At 46.4% G+C, this 16,129-nt stretch overlaps 1 protein-coding gene across 11 annotated transcripts in view; it reads right to left on the bottom strand.

The window, feature by feature from the left end:
• Nucleotides 1-16,129, bottom strand: part of ADCY7 (adenylate cyclase 7) — a 338,110-nt gene that overhangs the window by 138,625 nt on the left and 183,356 nt on the right. For all 11 annotated transcript variants that reach the window (XM_063945334.1, XM_063945333.1, XM_063945332.1 and 8 more), the window contains exons 12-19: nucleotides 8,583-8,626; nucleotides 7,412-7,492; nucleotides 5,907-5,979; nucleotides 3,578-3,675; nucleotides 713-797; nucleotides 496-633; nucleotides 357-425; nucleotides 25-191 (exon numbers count right to left, since the gene is read on the bottom strand). In XM_063945334.1, coding sequence (XP_063801404.1) covers nucleotides 25-191; nucleotides 357-425; nucleotides 496-633; nucleotides 713-797; nucleotides 3,578-3,675; nucleotides 5,907-5,979; nucleotides 7,412-7,492; nucleotides 8,583-8,626 — 755 coding nt within the window. The remainder of the gene's footprint in view (nucleotides 1-24; nucleotides 192-356; nucleotides 426-495; nucleotides 634-712; nucleotides 798-3,577; nucleotides 3,676-5,906; nucleotides 5,980-7,411; nucleotides 7,493-8,582; nucleotides 8,627-16,129) is intronic.

Below are 16,129 nucleotides of genomic sequence, written 5' to 3' on the forward strand. Positions count from 1 at the left end.
TTAGCAGTCCAAAAATCACCATACCTGTTGCTGGCTGGTAGCCCATTCTTGAACAAGTCCGCATGAGTATGGAATATGATGATGTTGTACACAATGAAGGCAGCAGATAACAGGAGTATCTTCAATTCAAAGCTCATTCGTAGGAACACAGAGCAGGCAATGAATCCCAAAATGCAGCAATATATGTAATACTAAAATACAGGAGCAAAGGTCATCACAAAATGACAAATGTCCATCCCAGTGATAAACTATGACAATAATATCACATGAACCTTTAACAAACTCAGTTACAACACACACACGGCCCTGGTCATAACAAGGGACATGCTGATAACGTTACATAGAACGGAACTCACTGGGATGCTCTGACACTTGTCTGCTCCTGGACTCGACCCATTGCAGCTCTGGAGAGTCTTGTCTAAAGGCTGAATAACACAAAACATGGTCAACTCACTGAAGATGATGAAGTCCGCAAAAGTCATCAACAGAACTTACCAAATTAAGAATGGCAACTACCAGAAGAGCCCCAATAGTCAGTGTAGCTAGTGTGACACGCACTAGAGGGTTGGTTTCAACCTTTTCCGCAACAGAACACAGCGCACGTGACGTGGATGAACTCTCTTCAAAGAAATTCTGGTAAACAGATCACAGGATCACAATGTAATCAGGCAGCATCACCTTAGCATGTGCTTCATGTCCAGATAACACTTACCGCACACTTGTCTGCATAGCACAAAAGCAGCACAAAAATATTCAGCAGGGTCACAACAGCAAAAGAAACACCCAGCTTTACACTTCTGCAAAGAGGAACACAGACAGACTCCGTTATTTATACTCTGTTCCTGGGCGATTACACAGAGGCAGCTCCAACCTGGGAATTATTACTGCTACCCTGTGCTGTAACAGCTATCCACTTACTCTGAATGCTGGCAGGGGCACAGAGGAATGAACGCTGGAGAATGATTTTCTGTGTAATACAGTAGGGCATCCACAGGGGTTGTAGCAGTCACAATTGTGACCAGTCCCCTGTCTGAGACTCCATCTGTGTGTTTGTGACAACAGAGGAGCTGGTCAAACTGCCCAGCACCCCCCCCCCCCCCCACACACCCCCCCCTCCCTCACCCCATACTCACCACACTTCTGGCACCATAAGCCCTTCTTTCCTTCATCCTACATGCTAGAAGGTTAACCACAATACACAGCTGTGTGTGTCCACTACGGTCGGATCACCAGCGATGTTCATAGCACTGAACAGCATGCTGCGGCAGAAGTGGAAGCCTTACTAAGTAAATGGAGGAGGTTCTCTGCAGGGGCGTAGACAAAATATTTTGAAGGGGCCCCGTCCCAATGCTTCTAGAGAGACACTTCTTTCCAGCAGTTGTTAAGTTTATGCCCTATAATAGTGCCCTAGTTCATTTTCTGAACCATAGCAGAGCCTTATTTAATGTTATGCCCCAGAGTAGTGCCCTAGTTTCCTTTTTGAATCGCAGTAGTGCTTAAGTTCACCCTATGTCCCATTTCAGAGCTGCCAGTACACATTATGCCGCACAGTACCCCCAATTCACATTATGATATATATAGTGCTCCCTGTTCATATTGTGCCATATCACAGAGCCCTGGTTCATATTACATAACAGTAAAATGCCCTCCAGTTCATTTTATACCATACTACAATGAGCAGGTCCAGGGGCATACCTAGATATATTGCATGCCAGGGAAAAAGTTTGAAAGGACCCCTATGTACCACCCAATGGTGAAAAATGTATATAACACATGTAACTTTGACAGGGAAGGTGGGCCCCTCTCAGCTCTGGGCCCCATAGCAGCTGCACTGCCTGCACCTACGGTAGCTACACCCTTGTATATAACACATGTAACTGTGACAGGGAAGGTGGGCCCTCTCAGCTCTGAGCCCCATAGCAGCTGCACTGCGTTATGGTAGCTACACCCTTGTATATAACACATGTAACTGTGACAGGGAAGGTGGGCCCCTCTCAGTTCTAAGCCCCATAGCAGCTGCACTGCCTGCACCTATGGTAGCTACACCCTTGTATATAACACATGTAACTGTGACAGGGAAGGTGGCCCCTCTCAGTTCTAAGCCCCATAGCAGCTGCACTGCCTGCACCTATGGTAGCTACACCCTTGTATATAACACATGTAACTGTGACAGGGAAGGTGGGCCCCTCTCAGCTCTGAGCCCCATAGCAGCTGCACTGCCTGCACCTATGGTAGCTACGCCCTTGGTTCTCTGTGTAGTACGGGGAAGAGCATTTGTACAATCTAAGGATTGGAGGTCTATAATATGCCAATCTCTGTGGATTAGTTTAGGATAGCATCTAGGCAAAAGGTGAGAATCTGATATGTTACAGTTTGGGGGGCTCTGAGCATTTTAGCAGTGTGCCTATGCAATGGCATGTGTTTACAATGGAGGAGATGTATGTATGTGAATAACTGGGAGGGAAGTGCAATAAGGTAATATCACTGAGCAATATGGAGCACGCTCTGCAATTGCAGGCTGGGGAGATGGGGGCTTTAATCCATTGGCCAACATGCTCCGTATTCTCCAGATAAAGTTACATTACACAATGGGCAAAGGAGGAAGTGCAGACGGGTTAGATTTTGTCCTAGAGGCCTCTAGCCCTTTAATGTTTTATAAGAAATGTCTAAAGTGTAAGCTTGATAACTGAGCTATTATAGGGGAAATTCACTGATATAGCTCGAGATATCCAAGCGTATGTGGCCAGCATAAGCCTGCTGAAGAAAGCTGTGCCAAAGTTGGCACCAGTTTCTAGTCTTCGTGCCAATAAATGTAATTAAATTAAATTAGTTTGCAATAACGGCAATGAAAAAGTTCTTGAACTATATGTATTACACGTCGTGCTTTTATCACCCATGCCAACTTTGTCATGCACCGCCACTCATCATATTCAGTACATAAAGTAACCTGCCAGGTTCTGAAGACTGGTACTTGACATAAAATAATAATTATTTAAATCCCTTCTTTTTATCTTATAGTACATGACACACACCCTAATTACAATGAAAGTATCTCTGAAATAGCTAAGGGCACTGTGGTGCGGAGAATGCACAGGTTTGTATAATGGGCCCGATTCATGATGGACCGCAATAGGCGATCCAACTGCAAAAATCACTAAAAGGATGAGCCTTGCGGGGAAATGGAGGCAGCATCATTCCAGCAGGGTATGTGGCGTGGGCGTGATCGAGGCACCTACATGACATCACACGCAGCCGCCGTGACCAGAAAGATGGCAGCGGGCCTCCTGCGGGCGTAGCCAAGCTGCACCGGCAGGAGGCAACCCTACTTTCTGCGATCAATCAGAAATTACAGTGCGATCGCAATCACTGCTTGGTCAAGGGGGGGGGGGGGGGGGGCGGTCAGCATGCTGGGCGGCCTTGCCCTGCGATGGGCGGTGACCAGCACGCGATCACAAGGACTGCAATTTCTACTACTTAGCAGAATTTGCAATCCTTACTGAATTAGGCCCGTTATGTTACACTGTCACTGAATTAGGGAACGCTGAACTGAAATACACTAAAGCCGGGGCACACCAACCTGGGCATCACCAGTATTTGGATTAGGAAAATGCAGAGGAACACCACACTGGCACACAGGAAGTAATTTCGTATCTTTGGAATTCTGATGGTGCGATACTAAAAGAAGAAAATAAAAATAAAAAATAATTATGTTCAAATTGCACATTAAAGATAATGACATACCTCCTTTTCTTGGGGAATAGGCCACAGTGTCCCGCGGCAAGGAGAAGTTTGGGGAGGGGGCGCACTGTCACCACTGCTCTGCATAGATGAACATGGCATCTACGTATTCACACTATAGGGAGGGGATGTAGTTATGATCCCGGCGGTTGGGATCCTGGCTGTCGGCATAACGACACCGGGATCTCGGCCACCAGAATGCCGGCAAGGGGCCCAGGACTTTTCCCACTAGAGTGGGAATAGTATCTTTGGCAAGCGCAGCGAGCCACCAAGTCTACAAGGGGCTTCATTGCGCTTTTCCCCCCTGACGGCATTCTGGCAGCCGGGATCCCAGCGTCGGTATGCTGACCGCTGGGATCCCGACCGCCGGTCACCCATTCCTAACCCATAGGGAGGGCCTGGGGGCAGCCAAGTATCTCGGAGAGTGCTGGGCATGCCCCCACATTGATGGAAATGGGGGTTTGCCACGAGGCTCTTTATCTTCAGTGAGGCTCCACCCCTTCACGTGGCCATCGTTCATACATAGAGATGCTGGGAGTAATGAATTGGGCTTATTCTGAGTTGGGAGCAAGCAAAAAAAAAAAAAAAGATCAAGTAACTTTGCACATAGGCAAAACCATGTTGCATTGCAGGTGGGGCAGATTTAAAGTGAACAGAGATTTAGAGCATGTCCAAACTCAAATCTAATTTGTAGTGTAAAAATAAATCTGTCCAGAATTTATGGGCTACATGGAGAAAAATAAATAAATAAACTTGCACCCCTTGCAGTGCAACATGGTTTATTCCAAATACATAACAATTTGCTTTAATTGATTTTTTTAATTGATTTGCTCCCAACTTAAGGTGCCCATACACTTATGCGACTTCTCCCTTGAACCGCCTGGCAGCTTCCCAGGCGATAGGATCGCATACGATACATTGTATGTGGTCCTTTTGCATACGATGTATCGTATGCGATCCCAGCCATGCCTACCAGACATATTTATAGTACAGTACTTCCGATCTAGGGGCACCAATCCGATGCTCATGGGACCTCGCATCGGATTGGAGGTAAAGCACATGCGATTTGCCTGTTTTCATCTGATTAATCGGCCCGAAACATCGGAATCGGATGAAATCGGCCAAAATCGCAATAGTGTACCTAGGGCACCTTTAGAATCAGCCCCAACATTAGAAAAAAGGAATGCTCTAAAAGAAAGCTGGCACTCAATAGGAATAACAGTAAAAACTTGTTTTTACATTCAGAAATTGCAACCTTCCAATTAACACTGACATATATCTATCTATAAGAGAACTAGACACAAAGGAAATGCAGTTAACATTTTACAACCCCTAAACCAGGCATGTCCAAACTGCGGCCCTCCAGCTGTTGAGAAACTACACATCCCAGCATGCCCTGACACAGCTTTAGCATTCTCTGACAGCAAAACTGTGTCAGGGCATGCTGGGATATGTAGTTTCACAACAGCTGGAGGGCCACAGTTTGGACATGCCTGCCCTAAACCATACTTGCCTACTCTCCCGAAACAGCCGGGAGGCTCCCGAAAATCGCTTGGCCCTCCCGGAAGAGTAGGCAAGTCTCCCAGCCAAGCGCCATCTGCCCACTACCCCCCTGCAGCTTACCGCAGCCAACCGCATTACCCTGCACATCCTCCCGGAGCTGTATGTCAGGGGTTCGATTACGCAAATTGCGTCACTGTGGCTCAGGCCCCTGCCTAGCAATTCCGGTAACCTCCGCATTGCATAGCGCGGCCACAATGACGTGGCAAAGCTGTCATGCCCACCCCCTTTCAGCATCGGATTGCCCGCCACGCCCCTCGCGGTGCTGACCTGGCTGCTCCCTCCCGGAGGGGGCAGCCAGAAAGTTGCCATGTATGCCCTAAACCAGGGGTGGGGAACCTTTGGCCCTCCAGCTGTTGTTGAACTACACATACCAGCATGCCTTGCTACAGTTTTGCTATTTGGCCATGCTAAAACGGTTGCAGGGCATGCTGGGATGTGTACTGCAACAACAGCTGGAGGTCCGAAGGTTCCCCATCCCTGCTCTAAACCTTCACTATCAGTGTCCACATTATTGTCAGACATTAACACCGCATAGGTGGATAATTGTGCAATATTGTATATATTTAATATATATGAGGTGACTGAAACTGAAAGATGTTCCCCACCTCTCTTTCCAGTCCGTCGGCAGTGAAGAAAAGTAGGAAAGCATAAAAATCATCCGACTTCCCAAACCACGGCCTAAAAGAAAAGCAGACACATTCCTATAATCTTCAGATGTCCAAACAGTGTGTACGTGTCTTTATTTTTTTAATGACACTTTATGAAGTTTATACAGGTTGAGTATCCCTTATCCAAAATGCATGGGACCAGAGGTATTTTGGATATGGGATTTTTCCGTATTTTGGAATAATTGCATACCATAATGAGATATCATGGTGCTGGGACCTAAATCTTAATACAGAATGCATTTATGTTTCATATACACCTTATACACACAGCCTGAAGGTCATTTTAGCCAATATTTTTTATAACTTTGTGCATTAAACAAAGTGTGTCTACATTCACACAATTCATTTATGTTTCCTATACACCTTATACACACAGCCTGAAGGACATTTAATACAATATTTTTAATAACTTTGTGTATTAAACAAAGATTGTGTACATTGAGCCATCAAAAAACAAAGGTTTCACTATCTCACTCTCAGTCAAAAAAGTCCGTATTTCGGAATATTCCGTATTTCGGAATATTTGGATATGGGATACTCAACCTGTATATACAAAACAAAGCAAACCCACCACTCCAGAAAGGGAACAATCAAACTCCTAAGGCAGTCCTCAACTACTAGCCAGGTCTTTCCAGTGCATGTCCCAAAGGACAAGGGTCTCAGACTTGTCAGAACATAACCAGTGACCCCAAACTGCACCACAGGTAGAACAGGGAACGCAGATAATCTGGCATGTCTGAGGTGTAAGCAGGCTCGGACTGGCCCACAGGGGTACAGGGGAAACCACTGGTAGGCCCCACTGCCTGGGGGCCCTCCTCCTCTAGGGATCAGGTTCTAGACTGTACACTTGAATTATATATTATACATATGTTACCTTATACTGCACAGGATTATAATGTATTCAATCTCTACAGTACATTGCTGTCATTAATCTGGCACATTATCATGCATGCACTAGCATTAATTACTATATAACTTATCAAGGAGTCCAGACCAGGTACTCTATAATGGTTAGCCAAACCTCTGTGGTGGCTGGCCACACCCCCTTTGGAGGCTGGCCACACCTCTAATCATGGGCCCCTACCACTGCATAACCCCGGTGGGCCCTTCATGCTCCAGCCCGACACTGGGTGTAAGAATGTTAACATCCTACTCAAAAATGTATTCCTGCTTTGTAAGTTGTAACTCGTGAAATATACGGAGAGCGCCCTCCGGTTCTATATCTCATACACATCAGCTTGCAGAGAAAGGATCTCACAGACAGCTATTTACTGTTACATTTACTACATATGTCACTTAGCTCAGGCTTTGGTATATATTAATGTAAAAAGTGGGATATCTACTATGTAGAACTAAACAGTAAGTCACTGCCTGACCCTTTCAGCTACTGTATGTTATTTGCATTTACAATAGTATTTTATGGCTTGTTAAAGTGATATTACTTGACTGAACTGAGTCCATCGATTGTGTTCAGCATTCTATCGTGAAGTTCTTCCTCCTGGTTCCTTTTCTGTGAAATGGTCCTTAAAAGGATAACAAAAAGAAAACTTCTAACATACTGTATACAAATATATACTGCATGTATTTCCTTTATTATTCCGGATAATGGGCCTAATTCAGCATGGATTGTTATTCTGAGAAATTGCAGAAAGGCGCCGCCCTGACAGAAAGTAAAAACGCCCCGTGCAATTTGCAAAGACACTGAAGAGTCTTTGCAGTCTGAGCAAATGTGAGTAGGTGTGAGGCTGCCACTAATCTGCGACTGATACGGGCTGGAAGTGGTCTGCGCTGACGTCAGAGACCCTCCCCAAAAAAGACAGGATTCGACTGCAGTTTTTCTGACACACCCAGAAAACGCCAGGTTTCCACCCAGAAATGCCGGCTTCCTGTCAGTCAAACAGCGGCTGCATTGTGTTTACGATCTGTACGCGTTTTCTGTCGCTATTACCCCATGTGCAGTGCGAACGCTATGCATGCGCAGTTGTTTGATAATCGCTCCATTTCTCTAATTAGTGATCCATGCTGAATTAGGCCTTATGTCTTTCATTTAGCCTTAGCTGAGGAACAGTGTTAACAAAAGCAAGTGTGAGAGGAAGTGGTGACGTCTGTCAGAGTAAATGTCTCTATGTTGGGACACGTCATTGAAAAGCTGTTGTATGGGAATGCCATGTTACCATTTTGTCACATTTTGGCCTCTGTGTGATTGATGCCTACAGGGATTAAGCTTCATCTTTGGATGCACACAGCTACTGCACACATGGGAAAACATTACACTTGGTGGATTTGTGTTTTCTGTCTCACCAACCATGATGGAAGTGGAATAAAGAGGCTGTCACAGAGGGAGGCATTTGATATGCCGGCTGTTGGGAACCCGGTGCTCACCATACCAACGCCGGCATACCGACATCACTTCTCCCTCTTGGGGTGTCCACGACACCCCTGGAGGGAAAATAATTATGCGTGCCACCGTGCCCGCAGCATGGAGAGTCCGCAAGGGGCTCTTTTGGTCTCACCCCACTGCCTTCATGCCGGCGGCCAGTTTCCCGTCGCCGGTATTCTGGGCGCTTGGGATCCCAAGCGCCGGCATAACGTACTACGCCCTGTCATACATACCTTTCTGTATGAACCTGACGCCCCAAACCTTGCAGTGGGATTTCCTGCAACAGAAAAGATTACATAAATCCAACAGTATGACCGGCAGCTGCTGCAGTCACAGAAATCTTATATATATATATATATATATATATATATATATATATATATATTATATGTGGATAAACAGAACATGTAGAAACTAGCCGGAAGGTTATACAGGAGTAACGTCAAGATGTTGTTAATAACCGCCATGTTCTGCTCCTTACACACCCGCATGACAAGTCATGCGGTCACTAGAGTTCTTAGTAATAAAAGCATGTAAATGAGTATGGGGTGTAACCTATTGGTTCCAACGACCATTTGAGCTGGCTTTTGTGAGAGTCATCGTTTATTGAATTCTAATTGTTCAATCAAATTCTGCAAGTAACTGCAATAGGGTAATTAGTGTCCACTGTCCAGCCCCCAGCCTCAACCATAACCGCCATTTACCACTGCATTTCTGACACCATTGGGTAGCCAGCCTTCTAAAGCTATTTATAGCGACTATTCAATGGAGATAGAGGGACTGGGGGCATGCCAGCAGCTCACAGAGTGCTGTCCATGCCCCCATAGTGACAGGAAAGGAGGGCATGGCTTGCGATTGTGGCACTGCTGTGAAGCCACACCCCCTTTCACACAGACCACGCCCCCTTATTGGGCATATGCGCATGGGAGTCCCGTTTTTGACTATTCAAATGTTGGGAGGTATGCTGCACTGCCGCCGCTTCTAACATAGGTAGCCGGGCAGCGCTGCAGCTGAACTTCCATAGCACTGTCACGCTCAGCCCCCCTACCTTTGCCTTCTGTGTCCACCCCCAGCTCACCCACGCGAGCTGTGCAGTGAAGCTGTGTGAAGAGCTGCAGCATTTGGGCAGCCGCAGGAGGCAAAGGAGGACACTACGCAGCAGCAGAACAACGTGCAAGTCCGCCTCTCCCTCTCCTCACACGGACACTACACCCTAAAGGGGGAGGGGTGCGGGGGTTGTTAGGGATTCTACCAGGCATAATATATAGAGGCTCTACCAGGCATAATGTTAGGTGCTCTGCCTGGCTGAATGTATATAAGGGGATCTACCTGGCGTAATGTGTGTAATGGGCTCTACCTGGCGTAATGTGTGTAAGGGGCTCTACCTGGCGTAATGTGTTTACAGGCTGTACCTGGCGAAATGTGTATAAGGGTCCTAGCTAGCATCAGGGGTGCTACCTGGTGCAATGTGTATAAGGGACTCTACCTGGCATGATGTGTATAAGGGACTCTACCTGGTGTAATGTGTATAAGGGACTCTACCTGGCGTAATGTGTATAAGGGACTCTACCTGGCGTAATGTGTATAAGGGACTCTACCTGGCGTAATGTGTATAAGGGACTCTACATGGTGTAACATGTCTAAGGGGCTCTACCTGACGTAATGTGTCTAAGTTGCTCTACCTAATATAACGTGTCTAAGGGGCTTTACCTGACGTAACCTGTATAAGGGGTACTACCTGGCATAATGTGCATAAGGGGATCTACTGTTAAGTGTAATGTGAATAACGGACACTATTCTGTGGCCACGCCCCATGAAGCCACACCGCTACATTTTGCTGCACACCTAAGGCGTGCACTGCCCCTGTTTCAAATATGGGGTGGGGCACCAAATCTCTTTATGGCACAGGGCACTAAACTGTCTAGTTACGGCACTGTGACAGGCACACCAGTGATGTGCAGGAAGGTGAGGCAGAGCCTTTCCTGTCATACTAACATAAAAGCCAGAGTTTTAACCATATAAAGTATATGAAAAATACAAATATATAAAAAAAGATCTTCTTTGTATTATTCGAATCCTTTTTAGTGTCAAAACTCTGGAGTAAAAAGTCTATGGCAGGGGAGGCAGTGCCTGCCTTTTCTGCACATCTTTGATCAAAACTCACCAAATTTCCAGCAGTATATACTGCTGCACCTGTGTATAATGCCCACATGCACCCTTTCGCTCATATATTGTCTGGAAATTTGGCTCTGGTACTGGCCATTTACCTCACCGCACTACATATCTGCCTGTGGGCCGGATGTAATGACGCCAGAGTTCGGCAGCTGTGCCGGATGTGGGATGAACTCGGATGGGTTTTTTTAAGGGGCAATCACTTACAATGCATGGTGATTGCACCTTTAAAAAAACGTCCGAGTTCGGCTGGCACGGCCACCAAACTCAGGCGCCATATCACTCCCTGCCCATGTACGCATTCTCTTTGTGAACATGCACAGTTTAAATCTGCACAAATTCAACTAGGATAAATTCAACTCAACAAGACATAAATAGGAACCTAGTAGCACTCAATCGCCAACAGACTAAGGGGGTAATTCCAAGTTGATCGCAGCAGGATTTTTGATAGCAATTGGGCAAAACCATGTGCACTGCAGGGGAGACAGATATAACATGTGCAGAGAGAGATAGATTTGGGTGGGGTGTGTTCAATCTGCAATCTAATTTGCAGTGTAAAAATAAAGCAGCCAGTATTTACCCTGCACAGAAATAAAATAACCCACCCAAATCTAACTCTCTCTGCACATGTTATATCTGCCTCCCCTGCAGTGCACATGGTTTTGCCCAATTGCTATCAAAAATCCTGCTGCGATCAACTTGGAATTACCCCCTAAATTCACATAAGCAGAACACAGCTTAAGAAAACATATTACTGCATTTTAATTTGTTTCAGCATAAGTGTTGCTAGTGTATACACTACTTGTACGATAACAAAATAAACAGGGCGAGATCTAACATTGTAAAGTAATTGCTTTCTTGATTTTCTGCAGCAAAATAAGATAATTTCTATTTGAACATTTGCTATCAGCAAAAGTTCTCTGTGTGTCCGGATAACACCAGTTGTGTGTACACAAGATACGCAGGATGGCTGAGAATAATGCAATCCAAATTTTTGAAGCATACGATAAATCTGGTCGTATGTGTCATGTGTGTCCACGAACCCGATGACTGCCGTAAAGGGCAAAGGGGATGAATCACAGCTTGGAGAGAGATAAAGGGGGAGATGTGCCAAGCCTTGGAGAGTAATAAATGAGATAAAGTACCAGCCAGCTATGTTACAGGCCGTGTTTGAAAAATGACAGGAACTGATCAGTTCGTAGTTTCTCTCTCTCTCCACTGTGTTACATTTACTCTTATGTACCAACCAATCAGCTTTTAACCGTCATTTTACAGGTTGTTTCAAAAATGTCAGAAGAGGATTGATTGGTACTTTATTTCTCTGCAAAGTTTGATGCATTTCCCCCCAAAGTATTGAAAGTGTACAATATGGCCAGTAAATGTGTCACCAAACTGTAAAGGGACTCTCAGTGTTCAAGCTACGTTGGAGTAATTCCTGTGTAAGAGCAGTTAATAAGGGAACGGGCTACAAATGAAGTTGTATTCAACTATATATTGTGAAAGTTTATAGCAACCTCAATAACGCTTACTATAAATAACATGAATGAATGGATACTACTGTTGCCTATTGTGAAATATTTGCTCTGCCTGGTTTACAAGCTGCTGCCCGTTATATGAGAGCAGCTGTATTTATACAGGTTACACTTCCCCTATCATATTATATTATCTACCACCCAGGAGTGCAATAAATGTATTATCTGCTACTGTCCACAGACAATTCTATCTACTCCTTTTCTTCCTCACTTGTGGTCTTCTTGTTCCTTCTGTTAAAGCCTGGTACACACAAGGGAGATGTGTGCTGAGCGATCTAGCACAGACCGCTCAGCACTCAGCGCAATGTGTGCTGAGCGAGGGGGCCGCTTATTTTACCCAGCGGTGAAATGAGTGATCTCACTAGATTTGGCATCGCCGGCACCCTACACACGGAGAGATCCGTGCTTAATTTCTAAGCAATCTAGTCAGATAGCTTAGAATTTAAGCACGGATCTCTCCCCCCCTTAAGACTCTGGTTGAGCCAGAGGCGGAACTCCGGGAGGCAGCGGAGTCAGCTGCCGCCGGGCTCCTGGCCTGAAGAGGGCGCCTCGCCTCCATGTGAGTTCGTCTGTTCAGCCCGCACTGAGTGAAACTGACTCATTCCTGTAAGCCGCGGGCTGTAAAGAGGCCACTACAGCGCAAACCCCGGGAGAGTACGCTGGTGCGCGCCTGCTGCTGCTACCGCTGCCGTGGGGAAGGGGGGGGGACGGGACGGATGGACACACGTGCGAGGCGGTGTTCAAGAGCTGGTACCACGCTTGCCTTGGATTCCACTCCCTAATTGCGCTCTGCCTCTGGTAATTGGGGAGGAGAGAAGAGCCTTCTTTCACTACACAAGGTATCCATCTATGCTCCCTTTCTCCCTGTATAAGTGCACTGCCAGTATACTGTATGTATGTTTGTATATATAGATAGAGGTAGGGGTCCGGCACAGCCACATAATAGACTAATACATTGGGTGCCCTCACAGCAAAGTAGTTTAGCAAAATAGAGGTGGTGCGGCACTCCAATGATTTGCACACTGACACCAATTGAAGTAGTGCAACGTTTCAATGCCCGTTTAATGAATCTGCATTTTCGTCATATATACAATGACCCCCATTCTGCCTCATCCCGTCCTCCAGACCTCTGTTGCTCCATCTGCCCCCCCCCCATTTTCCAAGTCCTTCTGCCCGCCCGCGACCATCCCTCCCCAGCTCCCTCCCATAATTACTTGTCCTCCCGCAGGGAATACATATGTTTTACTGACAGACGGGATGCAGTCTGTCAGCATCCTGACAGCAGCATCCCGTCCGTCAGAATGCTGGCAGGGGGCGTGCGCAATGAAGCCCCTAGCATGCTTGTTGCGCTCGCAACACAGTGGTCTCTGTGGTTCTCATCCCACTATTGGTGTTGTGGACACCCACGAGTGGGAATCACACCTGTGAGATGGTATTCTGGCGTCGGTATCCTGACCGCTAGGAATCCCGACAGACAGAAAACTGATTGCCTACCCTCCCGCAGTATCGGTCACATAATAGACCCTACATCACTTTCAGCTCCAGGCCCATGTGGACCCTAAACTGGCACTGGTCTGCTGCGCCTGCTGGGATGTACCATTAGCACAAGGTTAAAAATGCAGCCAAACCTCCAAAAATGCAGTTTTCAGAGGTTTGGCTGCTTACTACTTATCCACCAAGCCTAGACCCCAGGGCTTGGATGCGGTGGGCAACACCATCTTTAGATGGGCTTCTATCACATTTCCCACTGGACCCCTCCCAGCACCCCCCAGTGGGGCGCGTCAGCCCACGCATGCACAGATAGGACTCCGGATCATACACCGGGAAGTTCTACTGTATCATGGCAAAGAATAGCTCTAACCGCAAGAGCTGTCCTTTGGAAATTTATTCATGCATACGCCAGTATGCTTGCAAAGAATGGCAGGATATATATATAAATATATATAGCCTGCAGGATCAATATTGGTGTGTGTGTGTATATATATATTATTATTTTTTGCCTCTATATAGGGGGGCACCTATGTTTATCTTGCCTCCGGGCGTCTAGGACGAACTTACGCCACTGGGTTGAGCCATGTACTTTTAAGTCTTTTCAATGCTTATGTAGGGAATTGTTTTCTATAGCCTAACTCCTCTATACATTGATAAGCCAGATCCTTCCATTTCATGTCTCAGTTTCCAGTTTTGTGCCAGTTTTCGGTCAATCCCTTACAACTACACAGTGCTGCTATAACGCTTTATAATGACTTGATATAAATATATTTCATCCTCATTATGGGCCAGAGTCTGACTTCCATACAAAACTGCACGCATTGCCGATGTTCATGTAGCTGAACAACTATTTGCTGTGCATGCAAGAAATAAATCCGACACATGCAGCAGGGGTGGCCAACCAGTCAGAAGCAAAGAGCCGAAAAATATCTGTAGTCAAGCCAAAGAGCCGGAATGATGCGCGTGCGCCCCAAAATGGGGCGTGGCCTAACTGACAGAGGGCCGCGCCCCATTTTGTGTGCATGCCTTCAGTATGACGTTCGTAGGAGCATGACCATGTGTCACACTCCCATTTTTACTTACACTGGAGGCGAGAAACACTGAAACATTTTACATATTACGGCAAGCAGAGTCCCCATTTTACACATTACGTCAAGCAGAGTCCCCATTTTACACATTACGGCAGGCAAGAGTCCCCATTTTAAACATTACGGCAGGCAAGAGTCCCCATTTTACACATTACGGCAGGCAGAGTCCCCATTATACACATTACGGCAGGCAAGAGTCCCCATTTTACACATTATGGTAGGCAAGAGTCCCCATTTTACACATTACGGCAGGCAGAGTCCCCATTTTACACATTACGGCAGGCAGAGTCCCCATTATACACATCACGGCAGGCAAGAGTCCCCATTTTACACATTACGGCAGGCAGAGTCCCCATTATACACATTATGGTAGGCAAGAGTCCCCATTTTACACATTACGGCAGGCAGAGTCCCCATTTTACACATTATAGCTGTCAGAGTCCCCTTTTACAAAGAGGGGGAGAGAGAGAGAGAGAGAGAGAGAGAGAGAGAGAGAGTGTGTGTGTGTGTGTGTGTGTGTGTGTGTGTGAGTTATACTTACGTTTGCAGCAGCATCCACCGGCCAACTGTCCTCTTGTCCATCCCGCTTCCCGCCCTACGCTGTGGCTCTTCGCAGCACAGGGCACTGTGGGTGGGCTGGGGGCAGGCTGGGAGAGATGTTATCTCTCCTATAAGACAGAGCTGGAGGAGGGGGAGCAGGGGAGGCGGCTCTGCTCACAGATAGCTGCGGTGGCCATGCTCTGTAAGTGTAGAGACGGAGATCAAGCATTCTCCGTATCCATCAGGGGGGGTCTCTGCTGCCGTGCGTCCAGTGTCAGGAAGCGGGAGGCAGGAGCTGCAGCTCAATAAAGAAAGAGCCGCGTGCGGCTCAAGAGCCGCAGCTTGGCCACTGCTGACATGCAGGGTCGTAGCCAGAACTGTGTGTCCCCCATAGCAACATATTGAAGGGGCCCCTGTCCAAGTGCTTCTTGAGCGACACCTCTCTGCAGCAGTTATTATTTTATGCCCCATAATAGTGCCCTAGTTCATTTTCTGAACCATAGCAGTGCCCTAGTTTATTTTATGAAATGTAGCACCCTAGTTTACATGATGTCACATTGTAGGGCTGCCAGTACACATTATGCAACACAGTAATCACATTATGACATACTGTAGTTTCCCAGTTCATATTATGCTCCATTACAGTGCCCTCCAGTGTTAATTTGCAACTCAGAATTTGAAACATCGAAATTAAAGGCAGATAAGAACCATTGGGCCCATCTAGTCTGCCCCTTTTTTAACCATAATGTTACCTCAAACCCAATTTCCCTTCTCTGCTCCAAACTATACATGTTAAGAGATTTTAGTCTTTCGTGGTACGTTTTGTGATGCAGGCCATGCACCATTTAGTTGCTCTTTTTTGTACAGTCTCTAATGTTTTAAAATCCTTCTGTAGATATGGCCTCCAGAACTGAACACGGTATTCTAGATGAGGCCGTACCAATGACCTATACAGTG

Source organism: Pseudophryne corroboree, chromosome 11, assembly GCF_028390025.1.
Source record: "Pseudophryne corroboree isolate aPseCor3 chromosome 11, aPseCor3.hap2, whole genome shotgun sequence".
Classification (NCBI taxonomy): Eukaryota; Metazoa; Chordata; class Amphibia; order Anura; family Myobatrachidae; genus Pseudophryne; species Pseudophryne corroboree.